Source organism: Mastomys coucha, unplaced genomic scaffold (assembly GCF_008632895.1).
Source record: "Mastomys coucha isolate ucsf_1 unplaced genomic scaffold, UCSF_Mcou_1 pScaffold11, whole genome shotgun sequence".
Classification (NCBI taxonomy): domain Eukaryota; kingdom Metazoa; phylum Chordata; class Mammalia; order Rodentia; family Muridae; genus Mastomys; species Mastomys coucha.
The window spans coordinates 29,205,008-29,227,681 of record NW_022196893.1 but is presented as its reverse complement, the minus strand read 5'-3'; the positions used below and the strand labels follow the sequence as shown (position 1 = coordinate 29,227,681).

Sequence of the window (22,674 nt, the reverse complement as noted above, 5' to 3'; positions counted from 1 at the left end):
ATGTTTGGCAAGGTTCGTTTTAGGGTTCCTATCCTTATTGCCCCCGAATTAACTATGCTTCCTGGAGAGAAGTTAGGGTGGCGAGGTGGCAGAGACGATGGACTGGCCACTCCTATGCTGACCCTTCATGGCCCCATCCTTTGTGTGTATGTCCTTTGTGTTTCCATACCTGACCTTTGGCCAGACCCTCAAAGCCGTCATGTACAACCAGCACTCGGTTGCCCTGGATAAGGCCGATCCTCACGGTAGAGCGAACGGCAGCATTCATGCCAGCAGCTGGGGCCCCCACATTCATCACGGCCACTGTGTGCAGCCCGCCCTGTTCAGGGAAGAAAGAGACACACCCTCAGGGGGGAAATCACCAGGAGAGGCAGAACTCTGAGACCCTAGGGATGTGTGTGATATTCACCTCCCAACCCCCAAGGAGCTTGCAGAGTCTGTAACTTTATCCTACAGCAGTGAGATTCTTTACCACAAATCACCATAGGCAGTGGTGTCATGGTAATAGACTAGCAGCCTTTGTAGAACATCGCTCCCAGCATGTGGTCCTCGGACCACTTGCATCCCAGTTGACTGAGGAGCTTACTGAACTGCACACCCTGCCACCGGTCCAGACCTCACTCTGCTGAGGGAAGGGCCCAGGGATTCGCATACTTTATAAGCACCCCAAACAAAACTGAGAACCATGCTTTCAAGGGGACAGTGCTGCTGTGGATCAGGTGTGATTAGACACACAGGATCGAAGCCCTCCTTCCTGTTTCTTCATGCCCTTTTGTCAACCCTGGACTCAGGGTGAGTCTTGGGTTCTCTGGTCAGGACAGGTAAAAGCATGGGACTGGTATCTGGGGTGGCTGATGGAAAGTCATCAACCAGGGTCAGGGCTGCAGCACTGAACAGGAGCAGGGACAGCGATTAGCAAGGTTGTGTGGAGCACGGGCAGCACTTCATAAAGAGAAAGTGAGGTCAGGAAAGGGCAAGGTGCCAATACCTTAGAGACTGGGGGTCTGACGTGAGCTAGAAGCTTGTACACCTCCCAGTTGTTCATGAAGCTCCTATACAAAGAGCAAAGAGAACAGGGTGTCTTCAGGCGGCTCCCGGGGCAAGCGGCCATAGGTCAGGAGTCGGGTCTCCTGAAGGAATCTGGTCAGGAGTCGGGTCTCCTGAAGGAATCTGGTCAGGAGTTGGGTCTTCTGAAGGAATCTGGTCAGGAGTTGGGTCTCCTGAATGCATTTCCACAGGGTAGACCTCTGAGGAACTAAACAGGCACAGTGGGGAGTGAGGGAGTAGGGAGGGGCTTGTAGGGGGGATGTTCATTCATCAACCACTCCCTGAGCATTCCTGTCCCAGGTGCTGTGCTCAGCACAGGGGATGACTCCTTGCTTAGCAACGCCCGGAACCTAGCTGAGCTCCACGTCTAGACATGACAGGTAAGAATGAAAGGCTCTTTCCAGGGAGAGCATCCCTGGATGAACGGAGCCTCTTGGGCACCTCACTACTGATTTCCTTGGGGAAGAAATCGTTGTAGACAATAATTAGAAAAGGCAGCTCATGTTTTGGGCCTAGAGTGATAATCATTTTGGCTTCATTCTGGCATCTGCTATATTTAGTCAGTTTCTGGTTATCTTCTCACCGGCCTCTCAGCTTAATGGCTTCATCAAATCTCTTCTCATCCATAGCCTTGGTCACGTCTTTGGTCTAAGGGAGGAATACAGCAAGTCACAACCCCAAGGCTTGATTCTGCGTGACCAGATCTGCTTAGATGGGATCCTGCTCATCTACACAGCATCTCTTTCAGTCCCCCAAACTATCTCAGAAGCATCTTTATTTCTTTTTAACTTTTCCTGAATAACAAATAGCAAAAAGGACTAGATTGGAATTCTGGGCACAGCGGAGCAGTGTCCACAGGTGGCCGAGCTTCCTGTCTACACTCAGGTTCTGGCCAGCCTTGGGACAACCAAGGAAATGAAGAACTTCTAAAGGTAAGAAGGGTCCCTGCCACATGCTGCTCAATGCCCAGCATCTACTCAGGGATTTGGCTTCTGCTCTTTGGGGATGCAGTCTCAAATGTGGATTATCAGGTTATTATCATGGATTATCCTGGAGGTTATTGAGATTCTCAAGTCTCAGAGAGAAGTGGGTCCCAAAATGAGGGAAATTCAGTTAGCCCCAACAATCAGGACTAACACTCGAGTTCAGCAATCAGCCACTGTGTTCATATTGTTAAGGAATGGCTACTCTGGAGGAGAGAACCCAACATTTTCAAGGTACTGTGTCAGAGGCATTGCAGCCTCCCCCAAAACTTTATCACCCTGGAGGTGAGTAGTGGTCACCCTATGTTGATTTAGAGAAACACATTTAAAGTAGATATCACATATAGACATGTGAGATAACCTGCTAGAAGTTAATAATTAGCACTCCCCAAGTCTTAGTATTGATAGGTAGGGACACAGAATTTGTGTCCCTACATAACTACATGAGAAGGGTATGAGGTTGGCACTTATAAAATATCACAGAGTATGTGGCCCTTCCATCTTCTTAGTAACAGTTTACAGATGAGAGAACTGGTGCTGAGTGAGCGGTGGCCCCAGCTCCTGCACCAAGAGGGGCTGCAGTCCACTGTGCCCTTTCCTGTATGTCTTGCCTTCTCTACTAGGACCACAGACATTGACCTCATGCCCCCTTGGAGAAGAGTGGGGTCAGTACTTACCACCTGGACACACTCCATGAGGGGCAAGCGCACAGCCTGGTTACCCGAGAGGCTCACCACACAGGCTGGGGTGTCTGGAGTCCCCTCCAAAAGAGCCATTACTGCTTCCACACCCATCCTGCTGCCCTGCAGGAGTCCATGGAACAGAGGAACTGCTTAGCTAAGGGCCGGGATGCTCAGGATCCTCCACTGACATCCTCAGTGAGAGGTTATACCCAGGCACTTGCTGTGCCTGACCTCCCCACCCAGACCTCATGTAAAACTCAAGGCTTTCTGCCTTCTTGTCATCAGAACCCTGAGGACTGTACTTGGTTCTAAAGAAGCATGTCCATGGCATGTTGTGAGCAACAGATTGTGGGAGTTTAGCAATAGCTCTTCTGCCTGCTAACGAAGAAGACTGCCTTTCTTCCAAGTGAAATGGGCTAATAACGACCAAACTGACGATCCAGGGCTAGGTCCCAGCAGCTTTGCTGATGCTTAGAGCTTGAAGACAGTGATCCGGATTCAGGACTAGGGCTGCTAGTGCCTGCCATCATCTTTGTGTGTGGGAATGGATGAAAACCACTGTGGCCTAGGCCGGAGGAGGGGCAGCATGACTAATGACATAAGCCCTGTAGGACAGCAAGGCTGGGGCTTCTAAGGCGTGGCGACCTCAGAATCCCGACTTACCAGGATCCGGTCAAAGGCCGATGGTGTCCCACCCCGCTGTACATGTCCCAGAACAGTGACCCTGGTGTCATATCCAAGACGCTTTACCACCAGCTAAAAGGACAAAGAAAGGAAAACACAAAGCCACCAGGAGAAGATCAGCAGTGGCTTACTGAGGTGAGCTATGACAAAAGCGTTTTGTCTTGTGATGGCTCCTGGTGGGAGGAAAGCAGGGACAGAAGGAGCAGGAGGAGACGCAGAGTCACAACCCAGAAGCCACCAAAGGAACAGCCAAGGGTGCTGAGGGTTAGGGCTGCACACTAACATTCTTGATGTCCTCTGAGGTGATTGGCTTCCCATTCTTGTCGATTGCACCTTCAGCAACAATGATGATGTTGAGACGAGAACCACGGGTTCTTGTCTGGTCAAGAGCGAGAGAGAAAGTGGTTAATGGAATTAAATGGAGGGGTAGAAAATAGGTAACTTATGGAACACGGTGAGGGGTTCTGTTCAAGGGCAAGATAAAGTGCTGATACCTCACTGAGCCGGCGACAAAGGTGTTCTTCCCAGTCATCATCTGGCGGACACTCAGGAATGAAAACCCAGTCAGCCCCACAGGACAGAGAGGTGACGAGGGCCAGGTATCTAGGATGAGAGCCAGAGCATGAACTAGGAACCTTTATATTCCACAATTAGCCTCATCACACCCAGAAGGATCTCCTAGCCTCCATGGTTGATGAAAGATACAGGGACTCAGCGTTTCAATCTTGAGGCAGATGAGCACTAGACCTGTTGATGAGACGCTGTCCTTGAAGGTCACTACTACATCACAGGCTTCCCAGCCCAGAGACTACGCATGCTTTCATGTGTGCCTGAGCACGTGCCCAAATGCACGGGTAAGCAGGTAGAAGAGATGGTGCGGAGACAGGGAAAGAGCGTCCTGTCATGTGGAGCATGACTTCCAGACCCTCCAGAGCTCTCCCTGAACTGACTCTGGAAGAGGAAAGGGCCGTCTCTAGGTCAGCACGGGGATCTTACCCACAGTGGCGGCCCATCACTTCTAACACAAATGTCCTCTGGTGGCTGCAAGACAAAGATGGGATTTGCAGCCTGCATGTTCCTGTGGCCAGGACCAAGTCACCACCACACACACCCATGCTCCCTGGCCTCTAGGAGATGCAGTCATGCTGCTGCCATTCCTGAAAGTCTATGAAGACGTGGGCGGCACTGTCTAACTTCACTGGCAGTATGGAGACTCCATTCCAGCAAAAAGGATGAGTCCCCAAATCAGAGATAAATAGAAAAAAAGTAGACACTGGACTAGGCTAAACTGGAGTACTACAAGATCACCTGGGTAAATTGGCAGCCAGCTGTCTCTCCATTTCCTCCACCAACCCTCTGCCCACTTGTTTACTTCTGAGCAGTGTCGCTTACAGCATCCACATAGTCAGAGAGGGCACCTCAGACTGTGTGCTCTCAAGATCTGCCTTAGTCTGGACCATAACCACATAAGATGGCCATTCTCAATCTGTGAGTCTCAACCCCCACAGGGGTCATATATCAAGATATCCTACACATCAGATATTTACATTATGATTCATAACAGTAACAAAGTTACAATTATGAAGTAGCAACAACATAATTTTATGTTTGGGGGTCACCACAACATGAGGAACTGCACGGGTAGAAAGGTTGAGAAGCACCGATATTGAGATCACAGGTATTCATTGGGACCCCAGAGCATCATGCCTAAGAACAGACTGGAGAGTGGCAGAAAGCATTTAGGGGCAGAGCACCTTCAGTGCTCCAGGGCTGAGTCTCAGAAAAGGAAGTTGTGGCTCCAGAAAAGCCACACTTTTCTGCAGTCAAACGCTCTCACCGGCCTTGTCTGTTCTCGCCTCTGCTTTTTTACTGCCTCCCTCCTAGGTGCTCTTACCTCTGAGCGGTGGTGGTGATGGCATCTACAATCTCCACGATCCTGTGCAGGGCAGAGTCAGTACCAATGGTCATATCAGTGCCACAGAAGTCATTGTCGATGGAGCCAACCAGCCCCACGATGTTCAGGTAGCTGGACTTTGTCGCCTCCTCGGCTGTGATCTTCCCTGCGAGGGAAGCAAAGTGGAGGCCAGCAGGTGAGGAGTCACACGTGTACAGAGCAGATTACTAAAGAGACTGAGAGCAATGGTGGAAAGGACGGCAAGGACTGTTCGTTTGTGTGTGGTTACCACGTCTCTCTGATGGGCGGTAAGAGTGCGCGCACAACACATGCGTACACAGTTACATGATAAGCGGTATGGATGATGAAATGTCTCACCATCTTTCTGGAGATCATTCAGCAAGTCACTCCACTCTGAACGGAAAGTGTCAGCCCCAGTGAGGCTGCCATCACCTCCGATGACACACAGATTGGTGATCCCCCGCTTCACCAGGTTGTGGGCCGCTCGGAGTCGTCCTTCTCGCTCCCGGAAGTCCTTGCATCGGGCACTTCCAATCACTGTGCCTCCCTTTAGGGGAGAGACAGGAGGTGGGCATAGTCACACTTGGGCTCAATGTGCTAAGATGTCCCCATTCCAACTCAGTGACAGAGCAGGATAACCATGCCATTCCCCTAAGTTCCATGACACCCCTAGGTCATTGTCCCTCACAAAGGAAAAGATATCTGTCACACTCCTAGGAACCTACTGACATCATATATCTCATTGAAGATTTAACCATCAGAGTGATTCTTTTCAAAGGAATCTGCATACACATTAGTTTCTGTTCTAGAATTATCCCCACCTTTCATACTGACTTCAGTCTTTCGATTTTCCTTAGTGCCTGGAACTATTATATTATATCCACACTATTTTAAGGAATTCAACCGCAGTGTGCTTGGTAGTATGTCTTCCTCACTAACACACTAAAATTCTACCTAAGATTACCCAGTCACTGCCAGTTTGTTCCCCTTAATTCCTTGGCATGTATGGTGTTAATGGCAGGAGCCACACTATTCAAGGATCTGCAGAGGAAAACTGCTCTGTGGATAGGAAGTCTTGACTTCCAGGGAACTTACAGACCCGCTGAGAGGTATGTAGATTTAAGAGTTCTCATAAACAATAGGTACTCCTGGGCATTCATGACTCTAGGGTATTAGAGAGAGTGCTTGTTTATTCTCAGGTCACTTTGTGCTGGACAATACTCCCTATATAAAAATATCACCAGAGCAGTACATATTAAGTGGCTTCCCATGGAATTATTAGTGGATTTATGTAAAGAACAGGATACAAATGTAATTTGTAAGTTTTTCACTAGGTCAGCAAATGGTTATAGTTCTAAGCTAGCAAAGTGGATTATGTCTCTGTTTTTTGTTTTTGGTTTTTTGTTTTTGTTTTGTTTTTTGGTTTTGGGGTTTTTTGGGGGGGGGTCAAGACAGGGTCTCTCTGTATAGCTCTGGCTGTCCTGGAACTCGCTCTATAGACTAGGCTGGCCTTGAACTCAGAAATCTGCCTGCCTCTGCTTCCCAAGTGCTGGGATTAAAGGTGTGCGCCACCACTGCCCGGCTTGGATTATGTCTCTAAAGGAACTTGATCAACATGGAATATATCATAGAAGGCTGCAGATGGCAAAAGCCAACTTCCCTGGGATTCTTTGAGACTCTGCAAGACTGTCTCCATCCCTTCTCCCTTAAATGGTCTGCTTTCAGGGTGTCACGTCTCTGTCACATGAGGACTGGGTTTAAGCCTGCTTCTGGCTTCAGTCCTCTAAGGTTATTTTCAGGGCCAGACTTCCCCCATGACCCCAGAGTAGGACTTGCTTAAGATGAGCCAGCTTGCTATGACCTTTTGATAAAGGGCAAGCCACTTCGGAGCCACATTCCCACCCCCTTCACCACTGTGAGGAGCCAGGATGATGTTTTCAAATGCAAAGAGTAAAGGGCAAATCTAAGCCCTCCTTCTGTCACTGAAACCCTTCACGCACCACGTGGCAGGGGACCTGGGATAGCAGAGGGATGAGGCAAGGACGGTGCAAACAGAGAGCACGGCATGGTTCTCCGGGACATACATACCAGCTGAAGCATCATGGACACGCTCTCCCATGTGGCTTCCCTGATGTGCTCGCCGCCGTCCACCAGGCCTTGGTAACCCTGGGGAGCAGGGCATTTGTTAGGCCTCCAGTAAGCTTCCTCCTTAGTCATCAGCCATGACTAGGGCAGCTTCCCTAGGAAGAGGCTCAAGACACATCCTCCCAAGAGTGGCCCTGGATGCACTGCTGAATTGATTGATTAATTAATTAAAGCAGTCCAAAAAAGGACATGTCAACTTTTTTTGATGTTCCAGGTTCTCTCATTCTTTTCTCTCTCTTCTCTTCTCTTCTTTCCTTTCCTTTCCTTTCCTTTCCTTTCCTTTCCTTTCTTTTCCTTTCCTTTCCTTTCCTTTCCTTTCCTTTCCTTTCCTTTCCTTTCCTTTCCTTTTCTTTTGAGACAGGGTCTCACTGTGTAGCTCTGACTGGTCTAGACCTCCATATGTGGAGTATGTAGACCAGGCTGGCCTCCAACTCACAGATCCACCTACATCTGCCTTTAGAGTACTTGGATTAAAAACACTGGCCACCATGCCTGGCTCTCTCTCATTCTTGAAATATCAAAACACCCTTCTGTTGTACTCCCCACCCCCTTTTCTCATCTCTGAGATGATTCCCAGGAGACTGAGAAGACAGCTAGTTTCGATAACCTAAGAAAAAAGAAGGATTAGAATACTGGTGGAAGGAAGAGAAGAAACAGGACTTATTATAAAACTTCCAAACTTGACAGAAGGGCAAACAGACTATACAGGGGAAAAAGTGTAGGCGAAGCATGAGATTGGCCGAGGAAAGGGAGCCAAGGAGGGGCCAGGAAACTTCAGAGACCCCGAGACTCTCTCTGCCTGCCGGGCTCAGCCCTGAGTTACACGAAGGAAAGACCTGCCACTTCAGCTCTCTCTGTGTGCTTCCTCTTCTCAACAGTCAGTGTGAGGACCGAGTTTGCAGAAATCTAGGTTCCAGCATTCTTGTTGAAGTCACAGTGGGAAGGAGAGACTCAGTGAGACAGAGAATCAAGGGCAAGAAACCACAGCAGGGTAGCGAGGCGAAGAGAAGAGAAGGTGGGAGAGGAGAGAGGCGGAGAGCCAAGCACAGAACCAACCTCATGGACAAAGAAGACGCGGGCGCCCGTGAAGATGCCAACTCGGACCACAGCCCTGACGGCAGCATTCATACCTGCAAGAGGGGAGAAGAAAGATAGGGAGAGGTCACTCTGAAGAGGGGCAGCCCTGGAATCTATAGCAGTCATGTTGAGTTAAAGCCTGGAGTTAGTCCTTGGCTGGAGTTTGCTCTGAAGCTAGAACCCTCTTCTCAATCAAGTCTGCTCTCCCCAGTTTCAGTCAAGGGGTCGAGGTCCTGAGGCCAGTAACCTAGCCAAGTTCACTTTGAATCCAAGGTCCCACCTGCCCGCCTCAGCACTCCACATTACTACTCACACCCAATGTCCTCAGGGCCTCCCTGGGCTTCCCTTGCTTTTTGCACCTCAAGAGAGACTTGACTAGAGCTTTAGGATGATGTTTGTGGAGAAAAATGGTTTCTCTAGGCTAAGTAATCCAATAGAATACAATTTGGTTTTTAGTATGTTTGTTACTGGATGGTGGATTCTGTCAGGACACACATAGACACACATACACACACACACACACATAACTCACAGAGCTAGCATATGAATTATCTACTTCCCTATGTGTCTTACAGTTGTGATTCTCTAGCTTTATCAGTGCCAGGAAATGTAACAAGTGTGTAGAGAGAATCTGAGAGGCATGTATTCCCCAACATCCCACCTTGTTACATCACCAAGGTTCACGGTGATGCTCATGCATTTCAGAGACAAAATAAATCACCTTCTATAAGCGCCATTGATGCTCCTTTCAGATATTTTTGTTTGAACCCAGAGTGTATCAGATGATTCTTAAATTCTGTGTGGTGAGGGCAGGGGAAGCTGTACAACACAAACCAATGGACAACACAGAGCTACTTGGAACACAATGAGAAGAGCTTCCTTTTCTTCCTCTTTCTCTCCTCCACTCTCCTCTCTTACAAGCAAGTGCAGTATCTACTATGTAGTCATTGGCTCCAAATCGGATTGCAGGTCCATTCAGCCGCTGAGCAAAGGTAAACAGAGCGCCCACCATGTCCTGCATGACGCAGCATGCTGAGAACACAACAGTGAGCAGTACCATCTGGAACGCCTGTGTCAAGACCCGGAACGCCCGTGTTGAGACCTAAAACACTACAGTGTGGTCCGGAACGCCCGTGTCGAGAGACCTAAAACACTACAGTGTGGTCCGGAACGCCCGTGTCGAGACCTAAAACACTACAGTGTGGTGAAAGGATCCCTAAGGGGGAAGGATGCAAAAGCCCAACAAGACAGGAGTGGCCCAAAACTGCATCGTTTGTCTTGAAATCTACAACACAATTTCCTGTTCTTTTTGTCAGGCAGACAAATGAGGAATAATGTCTGCAGAAAGGGGAGCAGCAAGAAATAACTTCAGCCAGGCGGTGGAGGCACGTGCATTTAATCCCAGTCCTATGAAAAGTACATGGTCATAGCAGTTCTTCTGGAAGAAGGTCCAGAGTGTTCATGATTCTTAAAGAGCTTTGTGACTTCTCTCATGTACAAGAAAATAGTCACAGATAATCAAGAATCTCTAAGAATTTCAAGGGTTGGGGGCATGATAAGATTTGTGTTGAATATCACAAGCCCTCTGGCAGCAGGGTGACAGTCCCCTGAGTACAGGGATCACTGGGATTGGGCGGCCTCTGGCATCCTAGATAAGACATGAGGAGGCCTCACGGGACAGGGACATGTGGGACAAAGAGATACTGGACAGAAGACACTCAGAGAACAAAGAGGAGGACTTGGATCCAGGAGACAATGTGGTTACATTTCAGACTTGGAGGAAAGCTGCATGACTGGGGACTGAGGCAAACGGTAAGCTGACGTGCTGAGCAGAGGCATGCTTTGGTCTGGGAAGAGAGAGGTGGGCAACGCTGTGTTCACATTAGAACGGGTTGAAATTAAAGTTCTTGTGGCACATCCACAGCAACTTGGAGGAGAAAACATACATGATTAGAAACACAAAGGTCAGGAACTGAACTGTGAGAGTGGCCTCAGTAGCTAACAAACAGTAGCAAGAGAGACAAGAAGAAACGGGACTTAGCAACAGCTTGGGAGCCAAAAGAACCATTTCCAAAATCAGGAGCAGTTCTAGATGCCTGCGCAGCTTCTAGATGCATCTAGGAACAAATCTCAGATAAGACAGGAACGTTGGTCGGGCTTGTCAACAGAGGCACCTGTGAGCCCTTGTTTACTCAGGAAGTCACTGAGGCAAAGTCCCGTGACATCTAAAAGTCTAAGTTCACATACAGCGCTGGAATGATTCAGAACAACAACAAATATCTGCTCTGGAAGAAGCTTCTGGAGGTGTGAGGACATCCAGTGTGTGAGGGAACGAGGGTCAGGAGAGATGAATAAAGCCAGCTCAACACAACCATGGCCGTGTGAAACTGAGGCTCGTGTTCAGCCCACCGTACGGCCACTGGGACACTCTACAGCTGCAGCTCTGGACTCAGGAAATAAACAAGCGTGCTCTGAAGTGCACAGGGTGGAGCATCCTGACCCCCAAGCTGAGTAAAGGTGGGAGGGGAACAACTATGAACTGATGGGTCCCTCTGGAAAGCGGAAAGCGACAGTCATTGCTAGGCAGGGAATAGCCAAATCATTGAGAAGAAGAAAAACCCCACCACAAGGGAAATCAGTTCTCTCATGTCCTTCTCCTGCTTCCCAACCGCAGCCCTGCGGTCCACAGGCCGCCGAGCCAGCCTCTAAGCTGAAGGTGCTTTCTAGTGGTTTTTAGGATCCCCTTTGTTCTCCTGTGCTCTAACCCTATGCCTAAACACATCAGACGGGGAAGGGTACTTTAAACCTGGAGTCCCCAGAAGTCTTTGGTCTCTCCCACCCAACCTCACTGCTTAGCCCAGTCTGGCCCTAACCAGTCCTGGCCAGACTTTTCTTGGCTGTTCCATGTTTCCCTAAATAACCTCTATGAGCAACTGCATGACTTATTAGAAGCAAGACGAAGGATAAGGTTACAGGGAGCATGCAAGAGATATTCTGGGACAACCAGAGGGGGCTCTGAAGAACGCCCTAAGCTCCTGGTGTGAAGCAGCCAAGGCAGCTTCCCTCTGGGGAGAAGAGCCAGGCCATGGGTTCCTTCCCAAGGCTAAGCAGAAGGCAGAGCTAATACAAACCTGCTCCAGTGAGGATGGCCTTGCATTTCTGACCCTCTTGCCTCTACCTCCCAACTGGGATACCCAGTGCGCACCACCACACCCCGGGTATGTTTCAGGCACTCCATCGACTGAGCACCACCGAACCGAACCACAAGATTTTTGGAGTCAGTACTGAAAAGTTTCTTCCCAGGCCTTGGAAACGTTAAGAATCATGGCAAATGTTTGTCATATGTGAACTGTACTTTCTAGTGGATGTATGCTAAGAATTATAAACCCAAGGATAAGTATCCAGAGAGGTAATAGAATCCCAGCCTGTACCCCTTTAAAAATAGGATGTGCGCACAGTTGGAGCTGTGGTCTGGAGAGAGGCTGGAGCAGGTGGCTGAGGCCTTTTCCAAGGCAGGAAATGCCAATGTCAGGAGGCTCCGTGAGCAGGATTAGTGGGGCTGGGCACTTTCTGGATTAGAAAGGGAGTATTTATTCCATGTAACCCAACATTCCAGAAGTCATGACTTTTCAGCTTCCATATTTCTGTTTCAAGACAGTGGTTTTGCTGAGCTCAAGCCCTGAGAGCTGGGGCTCCTGTGGAGTTTATGCGGTTCACTCTTGCTCTACTGTGATGCCTGCAGCCCCTTGTACAGTGCCTGTGCTTTCTCGTGGGAGGCCCGGCACTGTCTCTGGGAAAGCCACCTCTATCCTGGGACTTCTCCCAGCAGCACTGCAGACTTCTGCTCTGGCTCCTTGTCTCCTTAGAACTTCATTTTCTATCTCTCTGGATCCGGGTGACATGCACCTATCATAGTATATGGGCTCACAGGTGACACTTATGGGAACTATCAGAAAGTCCCAGTGGCCTTGGCTCTCTTCCCCTGTCTCCCCTCCCCCACTTCTCCTCTCCTCTCTCTCCCTCCCCTTCTCTCCACCTCCTTCCCCCTTCTTCTTTCCAGAGAAGGTCATCTTTCTTTCTTTTCATATGGTCGCATACGTTCCTTTCCAGACTCTCTCTTTCCCTAATCTAAGTACAGGGGACACTGGGTCATCACTAAAAAGTGTCTGTTGAAGGTCACAGCACTGGCGTGGAACTCTGCCTGTAAGGAAGCAGCCGAATGTGTGTTAGCAGCACCTCCACTCTGATCACTCAGGCCGCTGGGCCACCTCCACTCTGATCACTCAGGCCGCTGGGCCACCTCCACTCTGATCACTCAGGCCGCTGGGCCACCTCCACTCTGATCACTCAGGCCGCTGGGCCACCTCCACTCTGATCACTCAGGCCGCTGGGCCACCTCCACTCTGATCACTCAGGCCGCTGGGCCACCTCCACTCTGATCACTCAGGCCGCTGGGCCACCTCCACTCTGATCACTCAGGCCGCTGGGCCATGTCGGCCTCCCTCAATTTCTTCACAGTTAATTCTGATCATATAATTGTTATGTATGTTATAATTATAATCAATAAATATGTTAATAATTTAAGATCTGGTTTTAACATATGCTAATAGGCGTAGGGTTTGGGGAAATAACTTAGTCAAGAGCTCAGATTCCAGCACCCATGTAAAGCAAGACATCGTAGCATGCATCTGTAGACCTAGCACTGGAAGTGTGACGGCCGGCGGGTCCCTGAGCTGGCCAGCCAGGGGTGCTAGCCAGATGGGATATGTTTATGTAATCAGTGAGCTCCAGATTCAGTGAGAGATGCTTCTCAAAAACAGACTAACAAACAAATAGGAGAGAGACCGAAGAAGACATCCAATGTTGACCTCTAGTTTCTACACGCACGCACGCACAAGCACAGAACTATGAGAACAAATAGTGTCTTTTTCACCCTAGCACCTGTCATTCTGTTTGCTTACAAGAGGTGCTCAGTAATTTGTTTTATTTATTATCAGTTCACTTACTGAATGTGTACTATGGCCAACCACTCTTATAAGCACTGTACTTGATTAAAGTGATCAGTTTTTTAAAGCATTTTTCTTGTGAAGTATTTCTCTATTACTTTCACCAGGATCATGGTTTTGCTGCATAAGCATACCCAACATGGCTAATGCACACTGGCTTACTTCTGTTCCTGTGCCTGAGTAAGAGCCCTGGTGACACATGGGATCTCTCTCAGGGGAACTCAGCTTCTTTGCAGCAGGGCTCTGTACAAACTGAGTGCTTAGTGTGAGGTCTGGAAAGCTCAGGTCAGAAGCACCTGAAGCCTGCCATTTCTTTTCCTATCGTTATCCCCTTGCCATGTCAACCCTGCACAGAGATTCTCCTCTACAGCATACTATCAGCTTAAGCACGTAAAAACACAAAAGTGGGAATTTCTAGTCTCTAAGTCATACATCATCCCTCCCACTTAGTTCCCCCACATACTGTATGTTTATGGCTTCTTAGACTCTATGCAGAGAAAGGCTCTCCGGTTCCTGCCCCAGCAGCCCCACTGCGGCTGTGGTGATTCAGTGACGCTGCTCTCATTGCCCGAGTGCTCTAATGCATCCACAGACTGCTCTCTCAACAGTCTTATCTCAAATGCTCTGCAATGCTGCCCCAGGACCAACAGCACTAACTTCCAGAGAGACTTGGATAGGAAGGAGTACTAGAAAAGTCTGAGTTGACCGTAGCAGAGCAGACAATATCTAAACCTGCCTAGAGGCTCCTGTCAGAGACTAGGAGAGCTCAGACTGCAGTGTGAACGTCCCTGAGAACAGTTCTAGCCTACAGACTCGAGCGTCAAGGGTCAGAGCCACCATGCCTCTGTCTCTTCTGCTTACCTTGAGCATCTCCACCAGAGGTCAACACGGCGATGGCCTTGCCGATCCCCAGGGTTTTGGCTGCATGATGCTCTTCATGGGTCATGATCCACTCTAGAATTCAACACAATGGTTGGTTAAGATGCACTGGATCAAGGTGCCACTTGCTCAAGAAATGTCTGTCTTAGACTGGCTAGAGCCACCCAGTCCGGCTCTCCCACTAATGCTGGGCTGTGCAGCCACAGATCTTTGGAAGTCTTCCAGAGGAGAACCACACCCTCTCAGACAAGCTAACAGGTCAGAGTAATCCAACCAAGACTGCGTAAGTCCTGGCTTACCCTTCCCCGTCCCCTCCCACCCCTCCTGGAACCTGTCCTCAAAACAGGCTGAGGTTGAGAGGAAAGGGCACTTGATCTGAGAGAAATTTGAAAGCAAGGAGCAAATCGGAGTGTGTTTAGGATGCTCCTTCTCATGAAGTAGGGAGGTGATGCAGAGGGCATAAGTCATGTGAGGTCTGAGGTACTGACAGAGAACCAGCAATGTGGAAGCAAACAGTCAAGCACAGGTTGACTCCTGACTGGGAGGAGAGTGGAGTGAGCAAGGCTCAGCAACAGGAGCAGAAACTGGGGTCGGAGGCTATAAAGGCCCACTAGAGCCAGACAAATCTTTAGAATGGTTACAATCATTCTACAGTTCTGCCCATTCAGACATGCACGTGCTCACGTGCACACACACACACACACACACACACACACACACACACACACACTGGTGTTATAAGGAGATCTTTATATACTGTTTATAGGATAGATAGATACATATGTACATACATACCCATAAAATTTCAATAGGCTCATCACTCTCCGTTACCCAGGTTAAAACCTGTTACTTTTAAAATGTGTCTCAGCTGCCTCTCAGAATGGAAACTGCCTTCTATTAAACCATATTACCCTTCCGTTTTCTCTTCCCTACGCATCCCCTGTTTCCTCTCCTTGCTGCCTTCTTCCTGAGTTGTGGCAACAGCGAGCTGGTCTCCCTTTAACACAGTAGCTTGCACTGCCCCTCTTGGCTTTATTAGAAATGTGAAATACGCCTTCACGGGAAGGCTGCAGCCTCGGAGGTGTTTGCGGAGGGAGGACTCATGTGGAGGAGTGGCGCTTTAAGGGAAGTTTGTGCTTTTGTCCAGCACCTGGGAAAATCAGGGAGGCTGCTTATAGGAACTAAGTCACATAAACATATAAACCCATAGATGCCATAAAATACAGGTGGTGAGACAAACGTGAAAACAGAAACACAGTTAGAGACAAACATACTACAAAATCAGCATTGACAGGTCAAGTCCAAAGTTCCAGATTAGGCCTTCAAAGCTACGACTGAGTCCTGCCCATGGCTTCAACCTTCTCACCACTCGTGGATCCTTTGATCCCCACGATTTGATGTTACTTTCCCTCAGCCCCACTTTGGTGTCTACACCCACTGCATTCTTTGCCCAGGCTAACCCATCCCTGTCCCTGTCCATCAATCCATCCAACCAACCATGCATACATGTATTCATACATACGTGCACGCATTCATAATACATACATATACACATGCATTCATAAATACATGCATTCATACACACATGCATACACACATGCATTCATGCATACATACATACCTCACTCCATTTTGAGCCACACCTCCTCACCCTTATTAATCTACTAAATCTTTACTAGCTATCAAAGGGCCAGGAAGCCTTCTTTTTTAATCTGAAAGTCACATATTGTTTGGAAGTAATTGTTCATTTAGCATTTGTAAATGATTTTAGTGACACTTTAATTGCTTCTTATACACTATTAGGTGGGCTGGGTTGGATCAAGGGCCAGCAAACTACAGCCTGTAGGACAGAATCAGCCTTTCTCACAAATTTATATAGAGTCCTTATATCTCAAATGGTTGCAAAAATAGTTTATGACATGAAAAATGATTGAAATTCCAATTCCTGAATAGCCAGGCACAGTGGTCCTTGGCTGTAGTCCCAGCTATTCCAGAGTCTGAAGCAAGATACCTGATTGAAATTAAGACTGCAAGCCCAACCTGGCAACACAACCCCATCTCACAGACACAAAAACGAAAAAGCAAAAGCGGAGTCCGAGCTGCCTGTTCACTCCTGTTCTGTGCTTGCACACTGGGGCAGGGACTGGAGCAGATTCTACCACTGTGCAAAGCCTGAAATACCGTGTCCACACTGGGGCAGGGACTAGAGCAGATTCTACCACTGTGCAAAGCCCGAACTACTGTGTCCTCTTAGCAAAGTCCGACCACTGGGCCGCACGACTGTTGGGGACACTTCCTCTACGTGGACCGAAAATTCCTCCAGGGCTGTTTATTTTTAAATCTACATCCAGTGCTGGAAGAGATGGCTCAGCAGTGGCTGCCTTCTCTTCCAGAAGACCTGGGTTCAATTCCCAGCACCCGCATGGCAGCTCACGACTGTCTGCTACTCATCCCCACTAGACACCCTCTTCTAGCATCCACAAGCATGAGGTGTACAGACATACATTCAGACAAAACTTACAACCAAGAAAAAGAAAAAGAAAGAGGGGCTGGAGAGATGGCTCAGTGGGTAAGAGCACTGACTGGAACACAAGCATGAAGCATACCTGTGAGGTACAGACATGCATTCAGACAAAACTTACAACCAAGAAAAAGAAAAAGAAGAAAAAGAAAAAAGATAGCAAACCCAGTTCCAGGTCCTATGAAGTCTGTGCACATAGAGAAGCTTGGTAACACTTGCTGAAAAGCGTCAATGACCTGATGTACACAAATGCATGAAGAACAGGCTTGGGATGGGTATAGCTCCATATTCTATGACTAAAAACACACTCGGGTCTGGGAGCATTTGTAAGGGCCCTGGGTTGGATACATCACAGGTTAGGAAGGAAGGAAGGGAGGGAGAGAGGGAAGGAGAAAGGGAGGGAGGGAGGGAGGGAGAGAGGGAGGGAGGGAAGAAGGAAAGAAAGAAGGAGATACAATCAGTTTGGATGGCTTTAACAGATGAATGGGTAATGGAAATGTGGTACATGTATGTAATGGAATTTTACTCAGATGTAAAGAAAAAAATCCTAAATTATTACTTTTTTTTTAGAAAAATGGATAGCTCTACAAAGTGTAGTATTAAGTGACCCAAACTCAGAAAGACAAAAACTATATTTTCTCCGTCTCTCATATTAAGTTCCTACCTTGTAAAGTAGAATTGTATGTCCACAAACGGGAGTAAGTGTGGGTAAAACCTTAAAAATTAGAGAAGAGACCGAGAGACAAGAATAGGTGATGAGGGCTGGAGAGATGACTCAGCGGTTAAGAGCACCGACTGCTCTTCCAAAGGTCCTGAGTTCAAATCCCAGCAACCACATGGTGGCTCACAACCATCCATGATGAGATCTGATGTCCTCTTCTAGGGTGTCTGAAGACAGCTACAGTGTACTTAGATATAATAAATAAATAAATCTTAAAAAAAAAAAAGAATAGGTGATGAAGGGACAGGGGGGTGGGACATGAAAGGAGACTGAGGGGGATAAGGCAAGGGTGGTGGGGGCGATAAGGGCAAAGGAGGATCTACTAAAAACACATTTTGTTCTAAAATGTCACAAAGATATCTAATAACTCATATGCAAATTTTAAATAAAAGACAAAACGAAACACTCAGGCACATGTAGTACTTAGAAAGTGACAAACTGGGAAAGCAACATGAACATACATAAACCTGGAATGCCTAACGTCTGCTGGTCTTGAGAAAGGCTACGTGATTGGAGAAAATGGGAACCCAAAATTTTGGAAAAGAACAGACATCTAACTGTCCTGCTCTTTTTCCCTGGGGCTTTTCTTTTATTCCTGAAATTTGTCACCAGATTGGCTCATCACCTGTAGAAGCCCCTAGACATCTCCATGTCTAGTTTCAGGGGGAGAGTTAGCTACCTACCAAGGTTAGCTGGCCTGTAAACAGCGGCTCAGATTCTCCTGAGTCTATATGTCAAGAGGCACAGGACACAAAAAAATACATGCAGTTCGTACACCCACATACTTCATGGACTCACAGTGACATTCATGTGACATAGTCACTGATGCTAAATATAAATATACAAAATCGTGGATGTGTGAGCTCGCAGGAAGCAGGAACACCGCTTGGAAGCATCATAGGGGCACCAATTAGAACTGGGTATGTGCCAGGGGAGGGGTCAGGCAACTAAGTCCAACGCAGGCGAGCACCCCTGGCTATGCATCTGGCAAGCGCTGGGAGGTTAACCGAGGGGCTCCGCTTCTTTCACGAGTGCCCAGCACCCATCCCCCTCTCGCCTGCGATTTCGGATGCCTTGTCACGTCTGGCCCTCTGTTCCTTCTGTCCTCCCCACCGCCTGCTCCCGGCACGTTTGCTCCCACCTCACTCTTGGCTTCACCCCTCGCTCTCCACCCAAGGCCTCCTTCTTGCCTTGTAGTTTTAGCTCTCCTCCGCCGCTGCTTTCTTGCAGATTGTCCTTGGGGAAAGGGGGAGGGGAGCTTGGCGAACACGGGGAGGAGCCAGGTGGAGGCAGCCGCGGGAGGAGGGGAGGCTTCCAAACCTCTACTGGCCAAAGACGGCAAGGAGGCTCCTCCTCCCTCTGCTTGCCTCTCTCCTCCTTTTCCTCCACCCCTTAAGAACTCTGCTGCGGTGTGGCCCTGGCTTTGTCGCTTGGGTCCCTTCCTGGAGAGCTATCAGCTCGTGTACGTGGTGAGGGTTAGAATCTATGTAGTTGCCAACTAAGCCAACTTTTCCTCTCCTGGCCTGTCTGCTCTTCCTTGAATTCAAACATCTCCTGCCACTATTAAAATCCTACCACAGCAATTGACCACCTCTATCGGTCTTTCAAGGAACGTTTTATCTGGAGACTGTGTGCCAGGCTTTGTTTTAAGACAGCTCCCTGCCTTTAAGAGGCAAAGAACACTGGTCTATCTTATACAATAACCTCAAAAGTCCTTCCACATTTGCATCCTTTCTCCGAGAAGAAAGAGAGCGAATCCAGCTTGTATGCTACCAAGGACACCTTCTCAAGTCCGCAGCAGCAGGTTGCAAGGGCTTGGGGGTGAGCAGCCACCTCCGGGAGAGCCAGGAAAAGTGGGTTGGTGCTCCCTGAGCACCACCCTGAGCACCACCAGCATCCCCAGCTCAGATCCTCTGCTCTGCTGACCCACCCGTTGTCTTTGCCTGAGTGTTGCCCACCGTTAACTCTACTCCTGTTTCCCTGGATCTTCGGATTGCTCTACTGCCTTTCTCTTGCTAGCTTTGTCTCTGCCAAATACATTTCGGGAGCCGACGATGAGAATGCAAGTGAACAGGCAATGAAAACTGATACCATCGAGAAAAATGATACCATTGAGAAGATTAAAAAAAAAAGGCAACCTATAAAACCGAAGGCAGTATTTTCAAATCACGTATCTAGTAAAGGACTGATATGCAGAAGAAAGACCCCCTCAGACCTGCCTTGTAACCCCACTCCGTGTCTGCCTTTCTTTACCCCTTTCCCCACATACCTACGGTCTCCTACTGTCTCTCAACCCTCATGGAAGAGTTTCTATTTGTAGTAATGTAGTGATTAACACAGCGACCACAACTGGACAAAGTGCAACAATTAAAAGATCACACCTCCACCTGGGAGGCTCAGGAATCATTTCCAACGAAGGGCCAGAAAGAATGTAAAGGTGGCTACAAGGAAAATTATCTTATGGGCACATCAGGGCAGCTGCAGATATGAATCCACAGCAATTTCTTCAGCATTTACAGAACCTGTGCAAGCCAAGACCAGACCAAATACCAGCTCATCCCAGCCATGGAACAAACGGCAACCCTTAGCCACTGGGGACAGGGAGAGACAGTTTTCTGTGGTCCCTGATAAGTTGACTCCAGTGGAAGACCACATCCAACATTGTTTGGGCAGCACAAATTAGTCTTAAAGGGCTAAAAGAAAAAAAGAACACAAAACCGGGTGGGTGTCAAAGGGGGGAGAGATTGGGAAAAGCAAGAGGAAGGGGACGAATTTGATCACATAGAGTATGTATACACCAGGGAAGGGGACGAATTTGATCACATAGAGTATGTATACACCGGAGGAGACTCAAACCTCTCGAAGAACTCATTTTAAAAATAATAAATTTTATACACGAATAAAACCTTTTAACGGCTTACTAGTAAAAAGGTCAATAACTCAGTTTTAAAATGGGCAAAGGATCTGGGCAGACATGTCATCAAAGAAAACATACAGGGGGCAAATAAACATGTGAAAAAACCACTTGTTTGTCCTACCACCAGGGAGTTGAGATTCTTAACTGACTATCAAATAGCTCAAATAGAAAGAGACGATAATATTAAATACGGTGAGACTGCACTGCCACCCTAACATTGTGAACATCATTCATTGTTGGCAGAGTGCCCGTTAGTTAAAGGCAACTTAGCAGTTTCCAGTCAAGGCAAAGGTGGAATTACCACAGATGTGGCAGCCACATAACTCTTTTATTTAGACGAGTGACATTATGCCCTCGAACACATATACAGCGGCTTTATTCACTCTTGCCCCAAAATAGAAGCAACCAAAACATCTCTCAAGGTAAATAGATAAAGAAGACACGGTCTATTGATATGACAAAGCACTATTCACTATTCAGTAAAGAAAATTAATTATCAAGCAGGAAACAGACGTGGTGGAAGCCTAAATGCACCTTTCTCAGCAAATCGGGCAGTCTGAAAATGCTACCTGCTATATAAGATTCCAGCTTTCTGGCTTTCTGGAAAAGGCAAAACTATGAAGGTCAGTAGTTACTTAGGCTTTGAAATAGAGGGGAGAGGAATTTGTGTAGAGCATAGACACAGGATTTTAAAGGTGGTTCGTAGGGGATGGCTCTGTTGTTTTGATTGGGAATCTGCATGTGAACACTGAAGGTCCTGTTCCCCAATTGGTTCTTGATCAATCAATAAAGATGCTAACGACTAATGAGCTGGGTGGAATAGGCAGGACTTCGAGTTTTCCTGCAGGCAACCTAGCAGACACAGGGAGAAAAGAGAATTCACTATGCTTCAGAGGGAGAAAGAGCCATGAGCCATGTGAGATCTTGGGTGAAGTGGCCATCATTTGCTTCCCCAACTGGGTCTGGGGTAGCAAGTAGGATATTAGAAACATAATTAAGCTAAGGGCAGATTTAGGGTGCTGAGCTGGGAGTGAAAAGAAGTGTGCGATGGCTGAGGAAAGCTTAGAAGAGCCCAGCCACTAAGCTAAAGCATATCAAAGATAAGCTAGCATGTGTGTGTGTGTATGTGTGTGTGTGTATATTTCATCCTCTGATCTGAGGAAACTTGGGTGGGGCTGGTAGCTCAGTCCACCAGGAACTACACAATACAGTGAGGAAACTCTTGTAATAGTGGGCATATGTATGACATTATGGACTTGTCAACACTTGTAGAACTACATAATGTGAACTGCAGACTTCAGTTAATAACAATGTATCACCGGGCGGTGGTGGCACACACCTTTAATCCCAGCACTTGGGAGGCAGAGGCAGGCAGATTTCTGAGTTCAAGGCCAGCCTGGTCTACAGAGTGAGTTTCAGGACAGCCAGAGCTATACAGAGAAACCCTGTATCGAAAAACCAAACAAAAACAAAAAAACCACTGTATCAATATTGTTTCATCAATTGCAACAAATATGCTGTGCTGTATCCATGCAAGATGCTTAAAACAGAGGAAACTGGGTAGGACTCTATTTTGTATAATTTTTTAAAAATAATTTGTTCTCTCTAGGATCTTATTTATTAGACCTGGAATATAACTGAATAAATCAGTAACCTTGTAAAGCCTGTAATTTATTGAATTCTTATGGCACAAGCATGTTAGTTGAAAGTAAATGAAGTGAAAAGAAGACCAGGAGAGTAAACAATTGTTATATCCATTCAGTACTGCTTAGGGAGAAAGGCACCAGTAGATACAACTATTCCAACATTAGAGAGACAGAGGAGACAATTGCACAGGGACAGCTCATTACAAACAGCTTTTCCTGCCTTCTAATTTTAAACTCCCACGCTGAACTTTTACCATTTTCCAAATTTTCTTTTCATCAGACTACTTTTACATTCAAAATATGATTTCTTCCATGAATATTAACAACTCGGAAAAGGAACTTTTTGCCAGCTGTGGTCAATTTACTTAGTGACTCAAAGTTCGAATTCATAAATTGATGGTGGACTGGTAATGGAGAAAATGCTTGGATCTAAGCAGTTCTAGAAAATAT

At 47.6% G+C, this 22,674-nt stretch overlaps 2 protein-coding genes across 6 annotated transcripts in view; one reads left to right on the top strand and one right to left on the bottom strand.

The window, feature by feature from the left end:
• The window catches only part of Pfkm (phosphofructokinase, muscle), a 41,290-nt gene that overhangs the window by 5,486 nt on the left and 13,130 nt on the right, over window positions 1-22,674 (bottom strand). For 2 of the 4 annotated variants that reach the window (XM_031354254.1, XM_031354246.1), the window contains 13 exons: window positions 14,402-14,494; window positions 8,514-8,587; window positions 7,401-7,478; window positions 5,670-5,859; window positions 5,292-5,457; window positions 4,394-4,438; window positions 3,892-4,000; window positions 3,681-3,776; window positions 3,377-3,469; window positions 2,708-2,833; window positions 1,631-1,695; window positions 989-1,052; window positions 170-319 (listed from right to left, as the gene is read on the bottom strand). In XM_031354254.1, coding sequence (XP_031210114.1) covers window positions 170-319; window positions 989-1,052; window positions 1,631-1,695; window positions 2,708-2,833; window positions 3,377-3,469; window positions 3,681-3,776; window positions 3,892-4,000; window positions 4,394-4,438; window positions 5,292-5,457; window positions 5,670-5,859; window positions 7,401-7,478; window positions 8,514-8,587; window positions 14,402-14,486 — 1,341 coding nt within the window. In that variant the 5' untranslated portion in view covers window positions 14,487-14,494. Of the gene's footprint in view, window positions 1-169; window positions 320-988; window positions 1,053-1,630; window positions 1,696-2,707; window positions 2,834-3,376; window positions 3,470-3,680; window positions 3,777-3,891; window positions 4,001-4,393; window positions 4,439-5,291; window positions 5,458-5,669; window positions 5,860-7,400; window positions 7,479-8,513; window positions 8,588-14,401; window positions 14,495-18,802; window positions 18,988-22,674 lie in introns of those variants that run through there. The other 2 variants (XM_031354269.1, XM_031354263.1) reach the window with 2 other exon arrangements.
• The window catches only part of Senp1 (SUMO specific peptidase 1), a 98,529-nt gene continuing 80,870 nt past the window's right edge, over window positions 5,016-22,674 (top strand). The window contains exons 1-2 of one of the 2 annotated variants that reach the window (XM_031354326.1): window positions 5,016-5,075; window positions 5,282-5,487. The gene's annotated coding sequence lies outside the window, so the exon portion shown is untranslated. Of the gene's footprint in view, window positions 5,076-5,281; window positions 5,488-6,102; window positions 6,422-22,674 lie in introns of those variants that run through there. The other variant, XM_031354309.1, reaches the window with a different exon arrangement.